We start from the raw sequence: 27,222 nt of genomic DNA on the forward strand, positions 1-27,222 counted from the left end.
GCTTAATAATCTCTTCCAGCTCAGAGCCAAATAACAGCTTTCCTTTAAAAGCTAATGCTTCTAAGGCCTTCTTAGACTCATTGTCTGCCTCCCAAGCCTTAAGCCAGAGCACTCTCCTGGCATTAATAGACACTGTGGAAACTCTAGTAGCCATCTTAAGAGCTTCCTCCTCAGCTTCCAGCACATACTCTGCGGCCGCTTTAAGCTTTTCCGCCAGCAGCAACACACAAGGGTCAGCATGTAAAATAGTGCACAAATCATTTGCCCACTCAATCATGGCCTTAGAGACCCAGGCTGAAGCAATCAGGGGACGTTGGGTGTAACCCACCACTTCAAATATAGCTTTGAGGTTACCCTCCAGCTTTTTGTCCACAGGATCTTCAAAAGCTGCCCCTCCTTGCACTGGTAATACAGTAGCTTTTGACAGACGTGCCACAGAAGCATCAACCACTGGAACTTTCTCCCAAAGCTCCGCGTGAGACTCAGGCATGGGGTACAGACTTAGGAATCTCTTAGGCATCTGTAGCCTTTTATCGGGTGCTTTCCAAGCCCCTTCCAACAAATCCTGTAAACCTTCATCTGAAGGGAAAGTAACAGCTTCCTTACGCTGCCGTTTAAATACACCTTTAGCAGGAGTTTTATCCTCCACAGACAATTTTAAAGCCTGTTTAACAGCAGTAATCAAATCCTCCACCCCTGCGGCTGAGGAATCTTCAGAATCATCACCCTGCTCCCAGGGAATGTCTGCATATGCTCCTTCCTCCTCATCTACCAATAAAGGCACTGAGTAAGACCTTTTAGGGGTCCCCACAGTATCAACATCTATTCTGTCTAGCAAGTCACTAAACCTGTTGATCCCTTTAGCAGTGTCCCGCATCACCTGTAGTAAAGCAGGATCTGCCTGTGTAAGAGGCAAGGAGCCAGAGGACTGCTGAGATGATGGCATAGGTCTCTGAGAATCTACCAAGACATCACTCTGTCTGTCCAGCAATTGCACTAACGCGTTAACAGACCTGCCCAGGGCACTAGCCCACGCGGGTTCATTTTGCTCTACCCTCTGGGGTCCACTCCCCATGGGTCTCACAGCAGCGCAAGCAATACACAAACCCCCTTGGCCATCTGCTCAGGTACAAATTTTTGTGTACATACATTACAAGCGCTCAGTGCATTAAGGGCTCCCTCCCCCAAAACCACAGCTTGTTGCTCAGACATGATGTAAAGTAACCACACAGTGCATTCAATGTACCACAGCGTTTATTCAGAGTCAATGCACCCAGCCACTTATCTGTCTGTCAGTTTCAAATGCGGGGAAACGATGCCCAGGAAATCCAAACACTCGGTCAGGATCTGTCAGCCAGCTCAGCTCCGCTGCAAGCGTTCCGAATGGCGCCAAAACAGAGTAAGGGAAAGTCCCTGCTGCTGCTGGGTCTGTGACTTTTGGCGCCAACCACCCCCAGACAGCCGCTCCCTTAGTAGGATCTCCTAGTTCCAGTATCTCCCCCTCGGCTGGGGACCACTTGGAACATGCCTGTAACACACTGCTGTCCTCTCATAATAGGAGCTCAGTGTGTAAGCTCCGCAGAAAATGGCCGCCGCCATCACGGAGCACCTGTCCCCCATGATCCCTACCTAGCGTGAAGCCGGTTTCAGAGCGCTCCGGAGCCCAGGCAGCTTCTTAAAAGAAGCTGTAAGCGCTGCACAGGGAGGCCAGACAGCGTCTCCCCTGTGCACAGCGAGCTGACAGGACGCGCTTCTGTCAGCTGCTGCTGCTGAGCTAGCAGTGTGAGGATTCACTAATGAGAATCCTCACACTGTGCCTACCTAGCTAGAGTGAAAGTTAATAAAATAATAAAAAACCCTAACTACTCTAATTCTTCAGCTGCTCCCGCAGCCCTTTAGAATAGCACCCACTCCAGTGGGCACCTAACACGAACTGGAGAGTCCGGGATGCAGTAGGGGAGGAGCCTACCCTCTAAAAGCTTTAGGATATGTGCCTGGCTCCTTCGGACCCTCCTACATCCCAGTGTTGAGCTGTGTCACCAGGACCATTGAAAGAGAAAAAGTTATATGGCTCAAATGCTGACTGATGCCTGCTACTGACCTTGACAGTGCGGCTGTGACAGCGCAGCGTGATGTTAAGGGTCACACGCCATGTCACTTACTGTCAAGCACACTGTGTTGTACCCACCCAGCCACACGCATGCTGTGCCATTCCCAGCCGCCCGCCCACTGTGCCACACCCAGCACAAGAAGACAGGAAATGGTCGTGCTGCTGCCTGTCATCAGGTAAGGGGGGGATGTTTTTTGGTACTTGTGTACTAGCACGGCGCCCACAATATTTGGTCGCACAACATATAAATAGCATCGCATGGCATACACCCGATGCACTGCGATGCGATTTAAAATTGTATAAGCCCCCTATACGATGTTTAATTGTATAAGCACCCTAATGGGGGCTTACAATGATAAATGCACCCCCACTATGAACGTGAACCCGAAGCATGGCGAGCGCAGCGGTGCGCGTCCTCCGACCTTTTCATACCCCCACTATCCACGTCAGCGCGGAGTTGACTTTATATAGTCTGAAGCAGGGCGAGCGCAGCGAGGGGATGCATATTACTTTACATGTATTCAGCTGCGCTCGCCACACTATATAAAATCAACTCCACTCAGACGTGGATAGTGGGGGTATGAAAAGGTCGTAGGATGCGTACCGCTGCGCTCGCCACGCTTCGGGTTCACGTTCATAGTGGGGGTGGCGTGTGGGCAGCATGGGGGTACATTTAACATTGTAAGTCCCCATTAGGGTGCTTATACAATTTAAAATCGCATTGCATCGCATTGTATGCCATACTGTATACAATGGTATACAATTTTAAATTGTATACCATCGGGTGCCAATCACGTTACATCGCATACCATCGCATGCCTTATGGTCTGCGATGCGATGGGCGCTGTACTAGTACACAAGTACCTGTTTTTTATTAGGGAGGCCAATCCTGGGATCTCGGGATTGAAAAAATGCCTGGGAATTGGCATTCCTAGTTACAATTATTGGAACATATGTAGTTTAAATGTTACCATTTTTTCATGCTTTCTGGTGGGGTTATGCTTCCTATAACATTTGAAAGAGCTGCCAGCTAACATTTTTAGCCACATATCGCAGATTTCACAGCACTGCAAGATCCTCATTATTTAATCAGTCTAATCCTCGATTACAAATGGTATTTTAGAATATATGTATACTCTAAACATTGGTATTTCTATTGTAATTCATTTTAAGCCTTTATCTGTCATTTTGCAGTGTTTGTGTATTTTGTTTAATTCGCAAAAATAAATGACAAACTGCAATCAATTTTCAGATTGTAAAAACCGTTTGATCAAAACAAGGAGGCAATATCCTATGAGAGATAAAGTAGATTAGACATGCTTAAATCATGTGCAATCACATGTCACTAAACATAGTCTGTGCCAGATTACTACGCCTAGCAACCAATAAATATGTGTAACTGCTTTTCTGTTGCACAAAATATTACATCTGAAAACCACAGCTGTAAATGATCACAGTTAAAAAGCAAAGGGAGAAATGGACAATTAAAACCACATAGTTGCCAACTGGTCCTGATTTTTGGGTGCTGAGCAGTATATATAGTCGGAGTCTAGTGAGCAGGAAACACTGCCCTGGCAAACGCACACCCACCATGCCAGATCCCCTCGCTATGATGCGAGCGCATGTGTACGCATACACATCAGCTCGCATGCGCCCACAGAGGTAAGATCATTCAAGGTGGACGCTGATGCGATCTACCCGCCCAAAGCAGGCAGTGGCACACCTGAGTTTGCTGAGGTCTGCCAAGCGTTTCTATGGGCTCGCCCACAGTTTTTATAAACCGCTGGGTGCCCACCTCGAAATGCCCATCGTCTGTTGATCAGACAGCAAATGCCCGATGAGTGACAATTTCACTGCTGTGGTTTGCACATTCGCAGACCTCCACTACCATTCAAAAGTTTGGAGTCACTTCAAACATTCCTAATTTTTGAAAGAAAAGCACCAGTTTTTTTTTTCAATGAAGGTAACATTAAAGTCATCAGAAATACCTCTATACATTGTAAATGTGGCAAATGACTATACTAGCTGCAAACCTCTGGTTTTTAAAGGAATATTTATGGCCCATTTCCAGCAACCTTCACTCCAGTGTTCTAATGGTACATTGTTTTGCTAATTGCGTTAGAAGACTAATGAATGATTAGAAAGCTCTTGAAAATCCTTGCGCAATTATGTTAGCACAGCTGAAAATGGGTTTGCTATAAAACTAGCCTTCCTTTGAGCTTGTCAAGTATCTGGTGCACCACATCTGTGGGTCGATTATACTCTTAAAATGGAAAGAGAACTTTCATGTGAAACTCAACAGTCTATTCTTGTTCTTCGAAATGAAGGCTATTCCATGTGAGAAATTGCCAAGAAACTAAACATTTTCTACAATGGTGTGTACTACTCCCTTCAGAGAACAACTCAAACAGGCTCTAACCAGAGTAGAACGAGAAGTGGGACGCCCCAGTGGACAAGTGAGCAAGAAGATAAGAACATTAGAGTCTCTATTTTGAGAAAGACACCTCACAGGTCCTCAACTGGCAGTTTCATTAAATGGTACCGGCAAAATGCCAGTGTCAACGTCTACAGTGAAGAGGAGACTCTGGGATGCTGGCCTTCTAGGCAGAGTGGCAAAGAAAAAGCCATATCTGAGACTGGCCAATAAAAGGAAAATATTAATATGGACAAAAGAACACAGACATTGGACAGAGGAATATTGGGGAAAAAAAGTGTTATGGACATACAAATCCAAGTTTAAGATGTTTGGATCACACAGAAGAACATTTGTGAGACACAGAAGTGAAAAAAGATGATGGAACATTCAAGGAATCAATTAACTTTGGGACAGTACCAAGGGACTGGCGCATAGCTAACGTAGTGCCAATATGGAAAAAAGGTAGCAAAACTAACCCTGACATTTACAGACCGGTCAGCCTTAAGGAGCCCATAGACGCTCAGTTTTTGCCGGCTCCGTTCTGTACTACGCGATGCGCGCTCCCACGCATCACAAAGTACGGTACAAAAAGTATGTGCTGCACATACTTTTTGTACTAGCTACACATCGCATCGGATCGCATTGCATGCACACTGCATGCACAAGGCATGCAATGCGATGTGTACTATTTAAGTCCCGAACAGATCCGTTAAACGGACCATGTATGGGCAGCTTTTCATCCATTGTGGGGAAAATATTAGAAGGAATAATAAGAGATAGTATCAAAATTTTCTTAGAACAGGAAAAAGTGATAAGGAAGGCTCAGCATGGGTTTGTCAAATATAGATCATGTCAGACTAACTTAATTAGCTTCTATGAGGAAGTCAGTAGGGGGGTGGACTTCCTCATAGAAGCTAATTCAATTAGGGGGAAATCGGTTGATGTAATTTAGGGGGAAATCGGTTGATGTAATACTGCTTGATTTCGCTAAAGCTTTTTATATGGGGGGGGGGGGGATGAGGGGAGAGGAGGTTGAAAATCCGCACACAAATATTTTTTTATCCCTCTTATTATGGGGATTTCAAGGACCGCCTATTCTGTGCTGTGGCGGGGGTGCTATCGGGGCAAGTTGAGTATAATTTTGATACCAGAAAGAAGAAAGCTTTGCACTATGGATGCACTATTAAAGAAAAGAGAATTTATTCTAAAATGTTAAACTTTATTGAAAACTTTACTAAAAGGATAAGGGGGAGGTATATACTGTGGTCGTTTAGCTTATATGATCACAGATAACGTCCTTCCTTATTGTTAGTGAAATATTGGAAGAATTTTAATTGTGGACACAAGTTCACAAACAAACATATATGGTGACGTGCATTTAATACACTTAAAAATTAAGAAAGGTGTGTATATAGCTTTAAAAATAGGCTTATTTTTCTGTGTCTATTTTTTGTTGTAGCTTTAGTATGTGGAATAACACTGTACTGTACTGTAGGTAAATTACTGAGTGTCCCAAGTGATTTGTGCTGTTATTCCTCTGTTCCTTTAAAGGTTAATTGAAATTCAGTTTGGTCCTGTTTTCTTTATTCCTTTTTAGAGTCTTAGTATTATACCTTCAGACACTATGTAGGCTCAGCGTAATAGAGGCAGCTCCCTGCCTTTTTACAGATCTGCAGCAATATTAAGGCCCATACACACTTGGCTATTTTCAGCTGAAAATAGCCAAGTGTGTATGCCCCCCAGATTGCAGACTAGGGATGATGCGCGCTCCTGCATCATCGCTAGCAAGGTGGTTCATCTGCTGGTTTTACCAGCAGATGTAGCGATGATGGATGGCTGTATGTGTGTATGCTGCCGGGCTGAAAGGTTAACCACTTTCAGCCTGGCTCCCTCCCCCGGCTCGCTCTCCCCTCCCCCTGCTCACCGCAAGGACCGGAGCAGGAGGAAGAAGACGTTCTGGCAGCCACCCCTCCGCCGGCAAGTCTGGCCGCCCGTCCACTTGTCAGTGGAGATGCAGCCGCCCACTCGCTCCTAAAACCAGGTAAGGGCTCTTGCAAGAGAGGGCTCCAAGTTTGGACACCCTTCTGGCCGAAGCCAAGACCAGCATAACCACAGTCTTTCACGTAAGATACCTTAAAATCAGCCTGATCCAATGGTTCAAACCAGGAAGACTGTAAAAAGGATAAGACTACATCTAAGTCCCATGGCGCAATTGGCGGCACAAAAGGGGGTTGAATTCTGAGAACCCCTTGAAGAAAAGTTTGGACCTCAGGTAAAGATTCCAGTTTTCTCTGAAAAAAAGACAGATAGGGCCGAAACCTGGACCTTCAGGGAGCCTAATAGAAGTCCCAGGTCCAAACCTCCTTGAAGAAACCGCAAGAAATTGTCCAGTTTAAAACACAGCTGGAGGCAGGCTCTTCTTTTCGCAGCATCCCACTATCAAATGAGATGATAGTGGGATGCTGTCACCGGTTTTCTGGCTTGGTAGAAATGACCGAGGGATGCAATCCCTTGTGGCTTAAGATCTGCCTCTCAACCTCCAGGACGTTAACAAAGACTATGTAAGTCCTGGTATACGAACGGCCCTTGAAGAAGAAGGTCTTCCCTGAGAGGCAGACGCCAAGGGTCTTCCATCAGCATGGCCTAAAGATCCCCGTACCAGGCACGCCGAGGCCAATCTGGCGCTACCAGGATTGCGTCTGCCTTTTGATTTCGGTTCCTTTTGAAGACTTTCGCCAATAGTGGGAGCAGAGGAAAAAGGTATACCAGCCGGTATTTCCAAGTCCAAGTTAGGGCGTCCACTGCTTACGCACAAGGATGAGAAACAGGAGGTTTTTGGTCAGTCGCACAAGACTAAATATGTTTGGACCCCTGGAATAATGTATATGAGGTTGAACCTATATAGGCAGGGGTGTGCTACACCTCTGGACACTGGGTTTGAGAACATAGAGAAAGAAGAAAGAAGAGTGTCCTTGTGTGGGTGCACCACAGAGAGTAAATCATACAATAAAAATTAACTTTTATTATTATACCTTTAAAAGGCTGCGAAAATTAGTTAAAAGACACATATAACGTACAGGGGTGGGGTAACACACTTTTATTAAAACGGTACTCTTTACCTAGAACGGCGCCCATCGCGGTGATCGCGACATCGCGGGCAGTACATAAACGGCCGCGACGCGATGCCCGCGATCACCGCGATTTTCCCATAGGGAACAATGTTAAAAAGCCTGATTGACCGCGATTTTGCATTCAATGCCTCAATGCCCGCGATTTTCACATAGGAATCAATGTTAAATGGGCTACAGAGCCCAAATAGGCAGAATTAACCCTTAAATGTCCCCCCAATTTTTGTACGCCACCCCACGATCCACGCCAACCGGAAGCGTGGCGAGCGCAGCGAGCCCGCGAGGGGCGGCGGTACGCGTCCTCCGACCTTTTCATGCCCTACTATCCACGTCGGCGTGGAGTTGAGAATAGAATAGTGTGGCGAGCGTAGCGAGCCACCGAGCCCGAAGCGTGGCGAGCGCAGCGTGCCCCGCGAGGGGACGCGGATACCTTCACAGGTAAACGCGTCCCCTCGCGGGCTTCACAGGTGTCCGCTTTTCGCCACGGATACCTGTGAAGCCCGCGAGGGGACGCGTATAACTGTGAAGGTATCCGCGGGGCTCGCTGCGCTCGCCACGCTTCGGGCTCGGTGGCTCGCTGCGCTCGCCACACTATTCTATTCTCAACTCCACGCCGACGTGGATAGTAGGGCATGAAAAGGTCGGAGGACGCGTACCGCCGCCCCTCGCGGGCTCGCTGCGCTCGCCACGCTTTGGGTTGGCGTGGATCGTGGGGTGGCGTACAAAAATTGGGGTGACATTTAAGGGTTAATTGTGCCTATTTGGGCTCTGTAGCCCATTTAACATTGATTCCTATGTGAAAATCGCGGGCATTGAGGCATTTTAAAGTAAAATCGCGGTCAATCAGGCTTTTTAACATTGTTCCCTATGGGAAAATCGCGGTGATCGCGGGTACACGATTTTTATGTACCCGCGATTTACCCGCGATGCCCGCGATGTTTTACCCCCGACGCCCGCGATTCTAATCGCGGGCGCCGTTCTAGGTAAAGAGTACCATTAAAACAAAGGTGGCAGGCAGGTGTGGCTGTACACTTGTAATGAGTAACGTGTAGTGATTAACGGTGTGTAGATGCCTCAGTTCAAGCCGTGGGTCTACAATGTCCACAGCGAACAGTGATATTGAGGTGCCAGGGGAGTGGGGTCAACTGACCTCTGATGACTCCACTCTTGTGGCATAAATTTATATATTCACATGTGTGGCCCTGAAGAAGCTACACTGTGGACGCATTGTCGGACTTTACTTGTACAGCCCTGCCCTGGAGCATGGGAGCAGCCTCCAGCAGTGCATAGTAAACCGCCTTCAATTCCAGCTTGTTAATATGCAGCCTGGATTACAACGGAGACCATCTGCCTTGAAGACGGACTCCCTGTACCACCGCACCCCATCCTCTCACACTGGCATCCATAGTCAACAGGAGCCAATCCTGGATCTGGAAACCTCGTCCGGCTAGAGGATTCGGTGAATCCAGCCACCATTGGAGCGACAGTTTGATCTGTGCGGAGAGGTTAATCCTCCTGTGCATCTGGCGGGGACATCCAGTTGGAACGTCCTGATGTGGAACCTGGCATATTGTATGGCCTCGAACGAGGCCACCATCTTGCCCAACAGTCTTAGGCAGAGATGGACCTACACCTGAGGATTCGCCAATACCTCTACTGTCAACTGCTGAAGTGCAGCCAACTTTTCCACTGGAAGGAACACTCTTTGCTCTGCTGTGTCCAAGATCATGCTCAGGAACAGCATTCTTTGACTTGGGATCAAGGATGATTTCTTCAGGTTCAAAATCCACCCATGGTCCGAGAGAATCCTCCTGGTTAGTGTGATTGCACTGCTTAAGGCCTCTGTCGACCCTGCCTTGATCAGCAGGTCGTCGAGGTATGGAATGACATTCACTCCTTGCAGCCTGAGAAGGGACATCATCTCCGCCATAATCTTTGTGAAGATGCGGAGCCATGGACAGGCCAAACGGCAACGCCTGGAACTGATAATGGTCCCAACCCCAGTGCAAACCTCGGAAACATTTGGTGTGGGGGCCAAATGGGAATGTGTAAATAGGCAACTTTGACGTCTATGGAGGCCAGGAACTCCCCTGGTTTCAAACTGGCAATGACTGAATGGAGCTACTCCATTTTGAACTTGAAAACCTGCAGGTATGGGTTCAGAATAGGCCTCACCGACCCATCTGGCTTCGGCACCAGGAAGAGGTTCGAATAGTAACCCTGACCCTGCTCCTTTTGTGGAACCGGCAGAATTACCCTGGACTGTAGCAGTCCCTGAATTGCCCCCTGCAGTAGCAACCGGTCCTCTGCAGAGGCTGGGAAGGCCGACTTAAGGTACCTTCTGGGAGGGGGTCTGTCGAACTTCAGCCTGTAGCCGTGTGAAATAAGACTCCTGGCCCAGGAATCTAGCACGAGGCTTCCCACACACGGCTGAAGTGTGACAGGTGACCCCCACACCTCGAGAACATCCCAAGGTGGGTAACCCCGTCATGCCAACGGCTTGGAGGCAGCTGCAGTGGCAGCACGGTCCTGATTACCGGAGGGGTTAGGCTTTCTAAACTTACCTCTCCCGCTTCTGTTGGCATTGAACGCACCCCTGGCCTGGAGCAGAAACGAGACTCGCGAAAGGACTGCTGGGTAGGCGTGATAAATGTACGCTTCGGTGCAGGAGGGGCTGAAGGAAGGAATGTGGACTTTCCCGCCGTGGCCTTGGAAATCCACTCATCCAGCTCACTCCCAAAAAGCCTTTCACCTGAGAAGGGAATACTTTCAACGCTGCGTTTTGAGTCCACGTCCGCCACCCACTGCCGCAGCCACAGGGCCCTACGGACGGAGACCATCATTGCCGAATTACGGGCATTTATAGCCCCTAATTCCTTCTGGGCCTCGCATAGGACCTCGCATAGGACCTTTGTCCGCAGCTTCTCACCCAACTGCGCCAGAGACATGTCCCCCAGCAAACCGTCCTGGATTTGAGCGGACCAAGTGTGAATAGCCTAAGCCATCCAACAACTGGGCAGTACAGGGCATGGGGAAGCCCCACTTGCCGTATACATGGACTTGAGTGTGGTTTTAAGCCTCCTATCAGCTCGGTCCTTAAGAGTGGAGACACCCGTTATGGGAGCAATACCTTCTTAGAAAGGCGAGAAAAAAAGAGGAGTCTACAACAGGAGGTTCCTCCCACAATTTTCTACCGGCAGGCTCAAAAGGATATGCGTTTGAAAAGTTAACTGGAACCTCTTTTCAGGGTTTTTCCAAGCGGCTTTAAAAACACCTTCTAATTCCGCTTGTTCCGGGAAAATACAGATTGTTTTTTCTGTGTCATAAAGAAGTGTCAGTGGTTTCCTCCAGAGGGAGGTCCAAAACTTTCCTAATGGCTCTAATTAAAGGCTCATGGTCATGGGCTGGTGCCTGTTCCTGGACAGGCTCCTGATCCTGCTCCTCCTCCCCCTCATCAAGGATATCATCCTCATCTGTATCAGGGGCAACTGCCGTTAAAGGCCTTTTCTGAGGATGGCTGGACTGGCTGGGAAAAGTCAATATACAGAACAACGAGTGGTATAGGATAAGACCCCTATTTGGCGCTTTGCTGCCCCTAGTTCGTACTATCCCGTGGTTATCACAAAACAACCAGAAAAAACACAATAGAATACAGAATTGAGATTTCCAAACTGTCTGAGGCGCAACTGATCCTGATGGTGTTCGGACCGTCAATATTTTCAATCAACTTCTCCGTGTGTATGAGTCCCCTCCGTGTATATTTTGAAAATATAAACCAGAGAAACCAACAGTTAGGCTGAGTTCAAACACATGGACAGATTTCACCAATGAGGCAAAGTGGAGAAAATGAGGGTGAGCGTACCCCTACTCACTCTATGAGCGGCACTGTAAATGCACGTAGCGTGTACTTTCTCCTGTTGAGATCCACCTTCTCTATTTTCTCTCCTCGCTCCCAATGGTGTGTATGTCATAAAGAAAAAAGTAAACAGTATTGTATAAACCCGTTTACTTCTGGGTATATATAAAGGGTTTCAGTGAGAAGAACAGTATTAGTGAGCGCACCTCACTCACCCGATCTCAGGGGGAGGTACATATATAAAGGTATCTTTTTAGAAAGTGAACTTGCAACACAATTCGATGGTGAAAAATGGGCGTACCCCACTCACGGTGAATGTAGATAGTGTATATGCCCGTAGCAGGTTCTTTGTGTCTCCTTATTTGACGAAGGATTCAGAATTTTTTCTCCGAAGTGCAAATATGAAACATAAATAAAAAACAAAACAATGTGTAGTCTCATCCTGACTGATGTGTATATATATATATATATATATATATAAATTTTCAACCAGGGAACCAAGACGGTGTGTACAAATCGTACCAAGACTCACTCAGAGGTTTTTATGAAGTGTATAAAGGTATCTTTGTGAGGGGTGGGTTTATAGAAGATTCCTCCACCAAGACCAAAGTGTAATAGATTTTCTTTACCCAGAGGTGACGAGAATTGTGAAGGATGATGGCGTACCAGACTTACGAATTAGTAAGGCTTTGCACTCCCATAGCGTTTTCTTTAATGGGCCTGTGTTCTTAACCCCACTGAAAAGGCTTCATCCGACCATACACACCAATTGGTGCAGGATAAGACAAAAAAAAAACAATATTTTTGTCTCAGTGTTCTTATTCAAAAACAGAAGGGGGTCCTCAAATTTATCTTTCATTGACCATAAGAAAAGTGTTCCTTTTTTAAAAATTTATTTAGACAGGCAAGTTTAAAAGTACTCCCTCCCTTTGATGGTCGCACACCATACAGCAGGGAAAAAACAGTACAGAAATGACCCACACGGTCATATAGAAAAACAATACTTTTTAAAAAATTCAAAAACACCAAGAATAAAAAATAAGATAAAATACATACATCCAATAAGGGTTTGTGGAAATAAGATGATGGCTGCTCACACTCCACACCAGCTGCCGAGGCGTTTCGGTGTACAAACACCTTTTTCAAGACAATTCCCTCCCCTTTTTTAGCGATACCACCTGTAGGCATTTTTTTTAGAAAAACTCGCATTTTTTATTATTGTGTTTTTTCTGTGTAATTGTATTTTACTGTTTGTTCTCTTAAACAGTGCTATTGTGCATTTTTTATATGTATAAAATAAACTCTTTTATGTTTTAAAGAGAACTTTTTCTAGTATGTAGGTATCTGTTGTCGCTTACACCTCTATCCAACCTACTACATATATATATATATATATATATATATATATATATATATATATATATATATATATATATCTTTTTGTGGTAAAACTTCTGCGCCTTCAGTGTTGACATATAATCAAGACGATTATGTGATAATCCTTAAAGTGCTTTCTATGTGCGTACCAGATTGTTTCAGGCAATATCGCACGTAGAGGTATCTTTCACTCCGAAGTACTCCCTCTTCCTTTTATTTTCAGGCTCCGCCGATTGCGTAGGGCATTCGATTGCGTATGAAAATTCCCAGAAGGAGATATTAGGAGTTTACAAAATATTTGTGAACATATGTGCAATCAAAGTGATGCCTTATAATAAAGTGCTTGTGCAAGAAAAATTATTATTAGGGGTGAACAAACGCCACCTTGTGGCTATCCTTATTTAATTTTCACACGTGTGATCACCCTGTGATAAAAAAACTTTTTTCAAAAAACAGGTACTGAACTCACACTGTGAATGTCTTTATCCGGATGTATTTCCCTTCGGGAGTAGTACAAGACCCTTAAAACCAAAAAAAGCTCCCACCAAGGGAAAGGCTGATAGCGTAATATTGTTTCATAAAATACATTTATTTAAAAACAAACACGCATATATAGAAAAAAACAGTAAAAAATGGACCCGTACATTTGACTTAAAAAGACATGCTTATCTGATATAGGTCAGCGGGAATGGAGAGGTGTATAGCCCGACCGGTTTCGTCCCTTCCTTGTGTTCTGGGACTTCCTCAGGGGTTTAGAGATGAGGTGACATGCATCTAGGGTGTATATATACCCTGTGCTAACTCTATTAATTGCTTAGCGTCTAGACTGGTGTAATGCGCATGCGCAGAACACCCGCGTTGTCATGACAACTTCAGTTATACTTCTAACTATAGGTGCTGCTAACGCGCATGTGCGGGGCTCCTGAAAGCTCGCGAGAGTACGCGAGTCTTCAGTGACTGCTCTGATGTCAGAGCTTTAATCTATTCTTCGATAGCTTTGCCGCGATCTGTACACACACATACATTCCATACATACATATATATATGTATGTGTGTGTATATATATATATATATATATATATATATATATATATATATATATATATATATATCACAAAAAAAGTCCAAATATAGTGCGCAAGTCCTTTTGTTAATAATAATAACTGGAACCAATGTCCCCAAAGCACTCAAAGTCTGTCCTTTAGACCGGCAGCTCCGCTAATTACCCTTGCGGGCACCTGGATTCACAGGTAGACGTTTTCTAAAAAAGAAAAGAGGAGCGCTCCCATAGTGCTTATATTGTTTATTTCATACAAATAGTATAAAACTGTGTCCAGCAGATATATGAGGACTGGTATCACGTACCGCAAATGATGGTTAGGCACAACCGCGGGTGTTACAGCGTGTGTCTGTACTGCTCCAAGCAGCATAAACGATCAGAAGTGCTATCACCACTCGTCTCGTCTCCACAGGTATGACCGACGCCAGGCCACGCCTCTACGCATTTCGTCACTAGGACTTCGTCAATGGGCTGGTCCTGGCGTTGGTCAGCTCCCTCTTTGTAGCCTGGCTTCAATTTTACGTCACTCATGACGACCTCGTAATTGCCCTGGCTGAGATCAATTAATGTTAAAGCAGCTGCACTTTCTTTTAACATCGTGCAGTTTTTCACTGCTCTTCAGTACATAAAATTACATATATCATTAAAGATGATTACATATATAAAACTTTAGCATATAAAAAAAATCTATAAAAAACATATGTAAAACAAACATAAATGTCTTATAAAAAACACACGTTATGGAACACATAAACTACGTTTCCAGAGGAAGATACATAAAAAAACGGCTTCTCAAAGCCGAATGGATTTGAAGGAGTAGTGGTCATTAAAAAGGAAGAAGAAATCTTCCATAAAAGGATGATTGAACCCATTATAGAACACATACACATAATGGGATATTAGAATGAGATATACACGCTGGAGGCAAAGACATTATAATGGTGCTCATAAGGTGATAAAGTCTAGTGGCGACTTCCCTCCATATACATCCGCCGCATTTATTATTATCAGTCAGGGGAACATTAGCATTCTTATTGGTATGAGCCCTCCACACAGCCACTATATTACTTTGTGGTGATATTAAATAGATGTTACTACCCCGCGTTTAATGCGTTCTTAGTATATTATCAAAAGGTGGACATTAATTTTTTTTTTCTTTTGATATATGTTACATGTCACAGATAAAAAGAAATGTTACAGAGAAAAAAAGAGAGTTATTTCTATTCCCTCATTAAGTCCTGAGGGATATAGCGTATTTAGAGTCATAATCTAAAAGGATTCCCTTTTGGCTAATAAGATATCTCTGTTTCCTTTTCTGATATCCAGTGTCACATGTTCCAATCCAAAAAAGGTCATTCCAGCGGGGTTACTATTTTGGCAAGTTTTGAAGTGTCTGGGAACACTATGATTTTCCACTTTATTTTTAATGTTTCTATAGTGTTCCAGAATTCTCACTTTCAGACACCTCTTCGTCTTGCCAATATAGGTTTTACCACATTTACATTTTAGAACATACACGACATAAGTGGTGTTACAATTTATAAAACCTTTTATTTCAATTTTCTTGCCCTTGCTATCCAGAATTTTTTTATCCCTGACTGTGCATGTGTGCACATTTTGCACTTGCTGCAGCTAAAAAATCCCTGTGGTCTGGGGCAATTGAAAAAACCCACAGCACTGTTCACTGCCACAGGTAGCAGGCTAGGGGACAATTTATTTTTCAAAGTATAGGAACGTCTGAATACCAATTCTGGTTGTGGAGTTACTTTGTCTTTCAGGATTGGATCCATACGTATTATGTGCCAATATTTATTTAAAATATGGCGGATGTTTTTATTTTCAATGTTATATTGTGTTATAAACGGGAAAAAAGGGGGTTCTTATCATTAGTACCAGGAGGTTTATATTCTATAAGCTTATCTCTGTCAAGAGATATCGCCCTCTCCATCGCATTATCTATAATATGTTTTGGGTAACCTTTTTCTATAAAACATTTTACATACACTTTGGATTGCTCAGTGAATTTGGACATATTGCTACAATTTCTGCGGAGCCTGTACAGTTGTGCATATGGTAAATTAATTTTCCATTTATTATAATGGCAACTGGTAAATTCTAGGTAATTATTACTGTCTACTGGCTTGAAGTAGGTGCTGGTTTCTACTTTCAATGCCAGAGTGCTGGTCAATGTCAGGTCCAGAAACTCTATTTCAGTGGCCTCGAATTTCGAGGTAAAACTTAAGTTAAATTCAGCATTATGAATATATGTAACAAATTCCTTGAACAAATCTTCTGTACCACTCCAGATAACTAGGATATCGTCTATATAGCGCTTATAAAGCGCTATATAGTCAGAAAACGGGTTGTTGTTATATATGTGGGACATCTCCCAAACCCCTAGGAACAGATTTGCGTACCCTGGTGCGCAAATCGTTCCCATCGCCGTCCCGTTTAGCTGTATATAGAAATCACCCAAAAAAGAAAAATAATTGTGTTCTAAAAAAAAATTGCAAACAGTCACATATAAATACAGCTTTTTCCTCTGACACATCAGTATCATTTCTCAAAACAGATAAAATACATTCTAATCCTTTTTTGTGAGGGATCGATGTATATAGTGAATTGACGTTGATGGTTCCCCATTTAAATTTGGGTTTCCATTCGAAGTCTTTCACTATTTGTAAGACCGCCGTGGAGTCTTTTACAAAGGAGGTCAGATTGTTATTTAAAAAAGTATGTACCCAATCGACATATTCCGATAGGCGGGACGTTAAAGAATCAATACCCGACACTATCGGACGTACACACACACACACACACACACACACACATATATATATATATATATATACACACACATATACACACACACACACACACACACATATATATATATACATACTTGTAGGTAATGGCACTCCAACCAGGCTCATATATATCAGCTTGCCCGGGTGCTGACTTAGGAGAAAACTACCATATGGAACAATGTGGCAGGGTGTCAGCACTCACAGGTCTCTCAGCTACGGAAAAACAATACGCAGACACGGCGGTCTTACAGTTAAGCAACGTTTCGTGCTTTATTGCACGTCCTCAGGCTCACAAAACAGAAATACATTGACTCACCTAAATAACCCCCCATCACCGTGCTGCGGGATTGCTGGCTGCCGTCCTCCATCCGGTCATGACTGACGTCACTGCTATGCGACGCGCTCCAGCCAGAGCGCACGGACTTCAGGATGGGTAACCAGGCAACCCCTATAAACAAAGAAGTGAAAAACACATATTTGTAAAAGATACATGCAATGAATGTCTGCTCAATACATATAAATACACTGTATGTTGCAAGTCGCTACATATGGAAAAAGAGGTTATATAAACATAAATAAACCTGAACTGTCAACTTTGACAATGATGAAATGCACGTATATCATGCAGGGTATTTACAAGAAACAAGAAAAACTACAATGTTCATTCAAGCCCAGGGGGTGTACCATGTTTAGACGGTGTATCCATCTGGTTTCTAACTGGAGTAGAAGTTTACCCTGGTCTCCCCCCCCTGACATTAGATGGGACTTGATCAATGATTTTATAATTAAGTGTAGCCAAACTATGGCTGTTTTCTCTAAAATGTCGGGGGACAGGTTGCTCATTGGGTACTTTTTTGCCCTCAAGAGATTGCCTTATGGTTGACCTGTGTGTCGCCATTCTTTCCTTAAATTGTCTGGTGGTCTTCCACACGTAGAGGAGACCACACGGACATTTTATAGTGTACACAACGTAAGTGCTTGAACAGGTCAGTACATGTTTAATGGGGATTTTTTCCCCGGAGTGGGGATGAGAGATATAACTACCTGTTTCCAAAAATCGACAAGTCGTGCAATTGATGCACTTGTAACATCCTGGTTTTTTAGTAAGGAAGTTACTATTGGATTTCTTTTGATGGTTAGAGACATCATTTCTCACCAACCAATCTTTAAGATTGCGTTGTCGCTGGAAACTGGGTAAGATCGTTCTGTGGGTAAAGCCCTTATTGGAAGGATCTTTCTGTACAAGTGGCCACATGTCACGGGTCATTTTATCAATGTCTGGGCTAGCTGGGCAATATTTTTGCACAAATGGAATGCGTTCCATTCCTGGTTGGATGGCTTGATTTTTATTCTTTGGATACAAGGCTAATTTTCTCTGTGTTTTTAATACTTTTTCTTTTGCTGCTATTAATTCATTTTTTTTGTAACCTCTTATTAGGAACTTGTTGATCATTAGATCAATTTCCCGTTCTGTGTCCTGTATATTGTCACAAATCCTGTGCGCTCTCAGGAACTGCGACATAGGTAGACCCTTTTTGGTCGACACGGGATGTTGACTCGAGTGATGTAAAATCGTGTTCCTGTCTGTGGGTTTTTTGTACAGGCAGGTTTTAATGGCACCCTGTACCAGAGAAATTTGAACGTCCAGATAATGGATCATATGTAAATTTTATGGTGGAATCCACCTGATTAACTTTATCAATTAAATTGATCAGTTCATGTTTGGGTCCTGACCAAATCAACAGGAGATCGTCGATGTAACGAATAAAGAACAAAATATTGCTGCTGGTTTGCACATCGCTCAAAAAGAATTCTCTCTCCACTTCAAACATGTAGCTATTTGCAAACGCCGGAGCTACGCAAGATCCCATTGCACAGCCCCGGCGCTGCAAATACCATTGCCCGTCAAACAAAAAATAATTTCTTGTAAGTGTTAATCTCAATAAATCAATGAACAACGATAAATCTGGTCCTTTGTAAAAAGGACTGGAGGTAAGCAGCCTCCGGGTCGCCTCTATACCTGCCCCATGTGGTATGCTAGTATAAAGGCTCACCACATCAAGTGCGCACAACAGGCTGCCCTCAGGAATCTCTGGCAAACTTTGCAATTTAAGAATCAAGGAGGTGGAATCTTTAAGATACGTATTTTGTGCTTGAACAGTAGATTGTAGTGAAAGTCCAGAAATGTTGAAGTCTTATAATAAACAGAGTCCCTTGCTGCTATGATCGGCCTGCCCGGCGGGTTAATGGGATTTTTGTGAAGTTTTGGGATGGAATAAAGTACCGGGGCAATGGGATGTTCCTCATACAGCAATTTGGCATTGGTGGATGTGATCGTGCCCTCCTGCACTGCTTCTTCCAAGATTTTGAACAGTTCCTGGTTGAATGGTTCTGTAGGATCTCTGGGAAGTATGGGATATACATCAGAATCGTTTAATTGCCTGTACAGTTCACACTTATATTGCTCAAGGCTCTGTACCACGATAACACCACCTTTGTCCGCAGGGCGGATAACCAAAGAATCATCTTAACTCAGTGTTTTCAATGCTTGCGTCTGCTTTTTGGTCAAATTGGTCGACTTTGATTTTGTCAACTTGCCGATTTGTATGGCTTTATAATCCAGAACTTTGTTGAATGTTTTTAAAGACTGAGTGTTCGTTGGCGGATCGAAGGTGGATGTACTCTTGATGGGTAATGCTTCTTGTGTAGTGGTATTTTCCATGGTAGGTGTTCTGTCAAAGTGGTCCTTGAGTCTCAGTCTGCGGTTGAATTTATAGTATTGCATTTGGACGCCCTAAAAGCAGACACGCAAACACCGTGGCTAGACAAATTGTCTGAACAAATCAACACGTATCGTCTTGAACTCGTGAAGTTTAAGCGTAATAAACTTGATACAGTCCACAAAGATTACTTGGAAAATAACGTGTATACCTGGGCCAACACCAGCGCCACAGGTTTCCCAAGTAAACCCCGCAGAAAACCTTGGAAGTCTAGAAAAGCCTGGGGTGACACAGAAACCTCTAGGGCACTCCACCCAAAGCGAACCTGAGGATACACACTCTAAACGCAAGCCCCCTTTAGGGGTGAGGACCCGGGCAGGCCGGGTTAGAGATGACAGCCCACCAGAAGAGGTGGCCAGTACCTCCGCATCCTCAAAAACCAAGAGAAAAAACAAGAGCAAAGCCTAGTATTTAATCTGTCAAATAGGTCCCTGACAGAGGACGAAATGGCAGTCCTAAGCAAAGGACTCACTTTTGTCCCCACAACCCAGTTTGACGAGTTTCAGTGGAGGATAGATTCCTATAAAGTCAACCGCAGACTGAGACTCAAGGACCACTTTGACAGAACACCTACCGTGGAAAATACCACTACACAAGAAGCATTACCCATCAAGTCCAGAAATTTTGAAGTCTTATAATAAACAGAGTCCCTTGCTGCTATGATCGGCCTGCCCGGCTGAGTGATCGGCCTGCCCGGCAGTGTTCAATCCGCTATGATCGGCATGCCCGGCTGAGTGTTTGATCCGCCAACGAACACTCAGTCTTTAAAAACATTCAACAAAGTTCTGGGTTATAAAACCATACAAATCGGCAAGTTGACAAAATCAGTCGACCAATTTGACCAAAAAGCAGATGCAAGCATTGAAAACACTGAGTAAAGATGATTCTTTGGTTATCCACCCTGCGGACAAAGGTGGTGGTATCGTGGTACAGAGCCTTGAGCAATATAAGTGTGAACTGTACAGGCAATTAAACGATTCTGATGTATATCGCATACTTCCCAGAGATCCTACAGAACAATTCAACCAGGAACTGTTCAAAATCTTGGAAGAAGCAGTGCAGGAGGGTACGATCACATCCACCACTGCCAAATTGCTGTATGAGGAACATCCCATTGCCCCGGTACTTTATTCCATCCCAAAAATCCCATTAACCCGCCGGGCACGCCGATCATAGCAGCAAGGGACTCTGTTTATTATAAGACTTCAAAATTTCTGGACTTTCACTACAATCTACTGTTCAAGCACAAAATACGTATCTTAAAGATACCACCTCCTTGATTCTTAAATTGCAAAGTTTGCCAGAGATTCCTGAGGGCAGCCTGTTGTGCACACTTGATGTGGTGAGCCTTTATACTAGCATACCACATGGGGCACGTATAGAGGCGACCCGGAGGCTGCTTACCTCCAGTCCTTTTTACAAAGGACCAGATTTGTCGTTGTTCATTGATTTATTGAGATTAACACTTACAAGAAATTATTTTTTGTTTGACGGGCAATGGTATTTGCTGCGCAATGGGATCTTGCGTAGCTCCGGCGTTTGCAAATAGCTACATGTTTGAAGTGGAGAGAGAATTCTTTTTGAGCGATGTGCAAACCAGCAGCAATATTTTGTTCTTTATTCGTTACATCGACGATCTCCTGTTGATTTGGTCAGGACCCAAACATGAACTGATCAATTTAATTGATAAAGTTAATCAGGTGGATTCCACCATAAAATTTACATATGAAATCAGTGATACAACAGTCCATTATCTGGACGTTCAAATTTCTCTGGTACAGGGTGCCATTAAAACCTGCCTGCCAAGACAGGAACACGATTCTACATCACTCGAGTCAACATCCTGTGTCGACCAAAAAGGGTCTACCTATGTCGCAGTTCCTGAGAGCGCACAGGATTTGTGACAATATACAGGACACAGAACGGGAAATTGATCTAATGATCAACAAGTTCCTAATAAGAAGTTACAAAAAAAATGAATTAATAGCAGTAAAAGAAAAAGTATTAAAAACACCGAGAAAATTAGCCTTGTATCCAAAGAATAAAAATCAAGCCATACAACCAGGAATGGAACGCATTCCATTTGTGCAAAAATATTGCCCAGCTAGCCCAGACATTGTTAAAATGACCCGTGACATGTGGCCACTTGTACAGAAAGATCCTTCCAATAAGGGCTTTACCCGCAGAACGATCTTACCCAGTTTCCAGCGACAACGCAATCTTAAAGATTGGTTGGTGAGAAATGATGTCTCTAAACATCAAAAGAAATCCAATAGTAACTTCCTTACTAAAAAAACAGGATGTTACAAGTGCATCAATTGCACGACTTGTCGATTTTTGGAAACAGGTAGTTATATCTCTCATCCCCACTCCGGGGAAAAAATCCCCATTAAACATGTACTGATCTGTTCAAGCACTTACGTTGTGTACACTATAAAATGTCCGTGTGGTCTCCTCTACGTGGGGAAGACCACCAGACAATTTAAGGAAAGAATGGCGACACACAGGTCAACCATAAGGCAATCTCTTGAGGGCAAAAAAGTACCCAATGTGCAACCTGTCCCCCGACATTTTAGAGAAAACAGCCATAGTTTGGCTACATTTAATTATAAAATCATTGATCAAGTCCCATCTAATGTCAGGGGGGGGGAGACCAGGGTAAACTTCTACTCCAGTTAGAAACTAGATGGATACACCGTCTAAACACGGTACACCCCCTGGGCTTGAATGAACATTGTAGTTTTTCTTGTTTCTTGTAAATACCCTGCATGATATACGTGCATTTCATCATTGTCAAAGTTGACAGTTCAGGTTTATTTATGTTTATATAACCTGTTTTTCCATATGTAGCGACTTGCAACATACAGTGTATTTATAAGTATTGAGCAGACATTCATTGCATGTATCTTTTACAAAAGTGTTTTTCACTTCTTTGTTTATAGGGGTTGCCTGGTTACCATAATATATATATATATATATATATATATATATATATATATATATATATATATATATATATATATATATATATATATATATATATATATATATATATATATATATATATATACACAATCCGTGGAGGACCGGCACTCCCTCTGCTTGAATAAGCTTGCGCTGGTGCCTTCACAGCTCGTGGTTGAGCATGTCATAGGAATGGCGGGTGGTGCGGCACTCAGCTCTGTCAACATGCAAAAAAGACGACAGCCACATCTGACAATCGATCTGTAGATGTATGGCCACCTTTAGATTTATGTTGAGTTATTTTGTTTCTGTGTAGGGTAAATACCTGCTGCATTATTTTTACACTGCTATTTAGATTTTAGTTTCAACACACCCCACCCAAATTTAACTCTCTCAGCACGTTACATCTGCCCCACCTGCAATGCAGCATTTGTTTTGCCCAATTTGAGAACAAATTTGTACTGCGATCAGGTCTGATTAAGGGCTATTATGCAGTGTTATATTTCACACAGTGTCACCGAAATTCCATTTAGAGTATTTGTGCTTCTTCTATTATAAACACGTTCAGGAGAAAACACACAATATTCACAATTGTGACCATGAAAATGGGTCAATTATTAGGGATTTTTTCTCCCGCCAGTCAGTCACTTTGCACTAGGACAATCTCGTACTCTCTTTTACTATGCTAAAGTATATTAATGAACCACTCTAAGACATCCTGACATAATTATAACTAGATTGGAGCATCTTAATAGGTTTCGTCATTTTCACCTAAAAAGTGAAACTTCAGGCCTCTTGCCAGAACAGAAGATGTTGACTCAGATCAAAAAGCTTTTGCACGTTTCTTATTCAGGTCAAGTCACAACTTTCCCACACTAGCCGATTTTGAATTTCTCAATTTTAGTTTTTTCACTCCGCCCTAATATATATATATATATATATATATATATATATATATATATATATATATATATATATATATATATATATATATATATATATATATATATATATATATATATATATATATATATATATATATATACATATATATATACATATATATATATATATATATATATATATATATACATATATATATATATATATACATATATATATATATATATATATATATATATATATATATATACACACACATATATATATATATATATATATATATATATATATATACACATATACATAATTTTACACTATATATATAAAAATTTTACACTTAGGATCCACACAGGGGCGTCACTTACATATGATCCACTTGCTATTTCTTTTGACCAACAAGGTTTTGGGCAGAAATTGGGCACTAAAGTGGGCATGGGTCCCAGAATTCATCATTTTGAATAAGTAGCTGGTTTCCTGCAAGGGTTAAACAGCGTTGGTCAAAAAAATTTACACTTGGAATCCACACAGGGATATCTGGGACCCATGCCCATTTGTGTGCCCATTTTCTGCCCAAATCCTTGTTGGTCAAAAGAAATTGCAAGTGAGTCATATGTAGGTGACCCCCCTGTGTCGGTTTCAAGTGTAATATGTTTTGACCAACACTGTTTAACCCTTGCAGGACACCAGCTACCTATTCAAAAAGATGAAATCTGGGACCTGTGCCCACTTTAGTGCCCATTTTCTGCCCAAATCCTTGTTGGTCAAAAGAAATAGCAAGTAGATCATATGTAAGTGACGCCCTTGTGTGGATCCTAAGTGTAAAATTTTTTGACCAACGCTGTTTAACCCTTGCAGGACACCAGCTACTTATTCAAAATGATGACATCTGGGACCTATGCCCACTTTACTGCCCTATTACTGCCCAAATCCTTGTTGGTCAAAAGAAATGGCAAGTGGGTCATATGTAAGTGACCCCCCTGTGCGGGTTTCCATTGTAATATTTTTTGACCAACGCTGTTTAACCCTTGCAGGACACCAGCTACTTATTCAAAAAGATGAAATCTGGGACCTATGCCCACTTTAGTGCCCATTTTCTGCCCAAATCCTTGTTGGTCAAAAGAAATAGCAAGTGGATCATATGTAAGTGACCCCGCTGTGCGGGTTTCCATTGTAATATTTTTTGACCAACGCTGTTTAACCCTTGCAGGACACCAGCTACTTATTCAAAATGAAGACATCTGGGACCTATGCCCACTTTAGTGCCGTATTTCTGCCCAAATCCTTGTTGGTCAAAAGAAATTGCAAGTGGGTCATATGTAGGTGACCCCCGTGTCGGTTTCCAAGTGTAATATGTTTTGACCAACACTGTTTAACTCTTGCAGGACACCAGCTACTTCTTCAAAATAATGACATCTGGGACCTATGCCCAGTTTCCTGCCCAATTTCTGGCCAAATCCTTGTTGGTCAAAAGAAATTGCAAGTGGGTCATATGTATCTGACCCCCCTGTGCAGGTTTCAAGTGTCATACTGTTTGACCAACGCTGTTTAACCCTTGCAGGACACCAGCTACTTATTCAAAATGATGAAATCTGGGACCTATGCCCACTTTAGTGCCCTATTTCTGCCCAAATCCTTGTTGGTCAAAAGAAATGACAAGTGGGTCATATGTAAGTGACCCCCCTGTGTGGATTCCAAGTGTAAATTTATTTGACCAACGCTGTTTAACCCTTGCAGGACACCAGCTACTTATTCAAAATGATGACATCTGGGACCTATGCCCACTTTACTGCCCTATTACTGCCCAAATCCTTGTTGGTCAAAAGAAATGGTAAGTGGGTCATATGTAAGTGACCCCCCTGTGCGGGTTTCCAGTGTAATATTTTTTGACCAACGCTGTTTAACCGTTGCAGAACACCAGCTACTTATTCAAAATGATGAATTCTGGGACCCATGCCCACTTTAGAGCCTAATTTCTGCCCAAAACCTTGTTGGTCAAAAGAAATTGCTAGTGGGTCATATGTACGTGACCCCCCTGTGCAGGTTTCTGCAGTCAAATTTGTGGTCCATGATTCATTAACCCTTGTAAAAGTGATTGTTCTGAATAAGAAGCTGGAGCTCGAATAAGAAGCTGGAGCTCGAATAAGAAGCCAACTTCAGCCTCGTCAGATTCAGGCCCATTCGGGCAGGGAGAATTCGCCCGTCCGATAATCGAACTACCAAGCATGCGCACAGTATGCAGTGGGTGAGCCATCCATCGGTAACCAACAAAGGATAGCCTTTGCTGGCTGCTCGCAAGGTGATTGACAGGTAGTGTCTAGATCCCCTTCAGTTTTGACAATTTTCCCATCATGCCCTGGGTACGCGTATACCTGGAGGGGGAATATAAATCTGTGGCGAGCGAAGCGAGCCCGCGAGGGTACAATGCAGCTAAAATAAAACAAAATAACCTATACTGTACCTACGTGAATTACAGATAAATAAAATAAAAAAGACGTTCTGAGGGCATCTAACTACTTCCGCCCTCACTGAACATCACATCCTGTAATCAAAATTGAAGGGGATCTAGTCTCTACCGTGATTGGACACCATGCAGAAGTTTAGGAGCAGTAATGTATCGTTTTCTGGGCATGCCCCAGAAAACACAGGTGTTCACCGGTCATTGGAAAGGAGGGTCGCTGACATAATCAGCGCCCTCCCCACTGCCTTCACTGCGCCGGGAGAGTCTAGACTTTTTCGGTGCTGTAAGCAGGGGGGGGAGGGAATCATTCGATGGTGAGTTATTTTCCCCGTGTGCACAGCTGCGAACACTCGCAGCTCAGCGAGCAAGTCTGAATCAGGCCGATAGTGTACTAGTGTTCCTATGCCAAAGATGGACCATCTGTCAAACCTCCTTTCATCATATGTCCTCCAAGATGAGCATTTTAAAGTATTTTTCTGTTGTACTACTGATTAAACAAAGACAAAACTATTGGATATTATATATCTATGTTTTACTGCAAAGTAATAAATTGCACACGTTATAATATCCGACAGCCCACGTCAAAACAAGTCAGACTGTATGAACATAAAAACATAAGCCCGGTACCTCATCACAGCAGTGGTGGAGCCTAAAGAACGAAACACCACATCGGCAAACGACTGCAGGGAGTAACCGTGGCAGTTGCAGCGGAAACAGCTCTGTATCACACGGCACTGCCGGGCTTACTGCAGATCATGCGCTGCCCACCAAAGAGATGGATTCTCATCGCCAGCAGCAGCAGCAAGGCTGCCTGGCTGATGCCGCGAGACTTCACGAGACCCGTGCCCTGCGCCAGAGGTCAGGCGGAGATCACGTGGCGTCACTGCTGTAGCGTACGGCCTAGGCTGAGGCTATATGTGAGACGCTACTGTATACTCTTGTATTTGCCAGATCCTAGTGCCGTCAGAGGTCCTTTCGCCCACTAGAATCTAGAGTTCTAAACCAAACAGAAACTAGTCTAGGGGATAACAAAGCTGCACATTTATCAAGAAAAATATATAAATAAATGTGATGCATATGTAATAAATTTCAAGTGCAAATCTGATTGTATATATCTCTGATTTATTTTTATATTTAACCTCGTCAATTACATAGTTCCACACAGGTGATGGCAATCATACATTACGAGGGAAGTCCAGGAGCAGAGCATTGTGTACTGAATGCAATGGGTCAAGTTGGAGGGTATGAATCAGAGATTTCTAGACTTTTCAAGGAGACAGGGAGATTAATTTTATTTCAAGGAGTCTCCTGCAGAATGCAGGAGAGTAGGCATCTATGGGATCCTGGGAAGAATCCGATTGTA

At 43.2% G+C, this 27,222-nt stretch overlaps 1 protein-coding gene across 1 annotated transcript in view; it reads right to left on the reverse strand.

Annotated features, from left to right (window-relative positions):
- Window positions 1–26,692, reverse strand: part of LYST (lysosomal trafficking regulator) — a 574,932-nt gene extending 548,240 nt beyond the window's left edge. Inside the window, exon 1 of the mRNA XM_083176391.1 lies at window positions 26,487–26,692. Coding sequence (XP_083032517.1) covers window positions 26,487–26,491 — 5 coding nt within the window. The 5' untranslated portion in view covers window positions 26,492–26,692. The remainder of the gene's footprint in view (window positions 1–26,486) is intronic.
- Window positions 26,693–27,222: the final 530 nt, after the last annotated feature.

This window comes from Crinia signifera, chromosome 3 (assembly GCF_055691185.1).
Source record: "Crinia signifera chromosome 3, ASM5569118v1, whole genome shotgun sequence".
Classification (NCBI taxonomy): domain Eukaryota; kingdom Metazoa; phylum Chordata; class Amphibia; order Anura; family Myobatrachidae; genus Crinia; species Crinia signifera.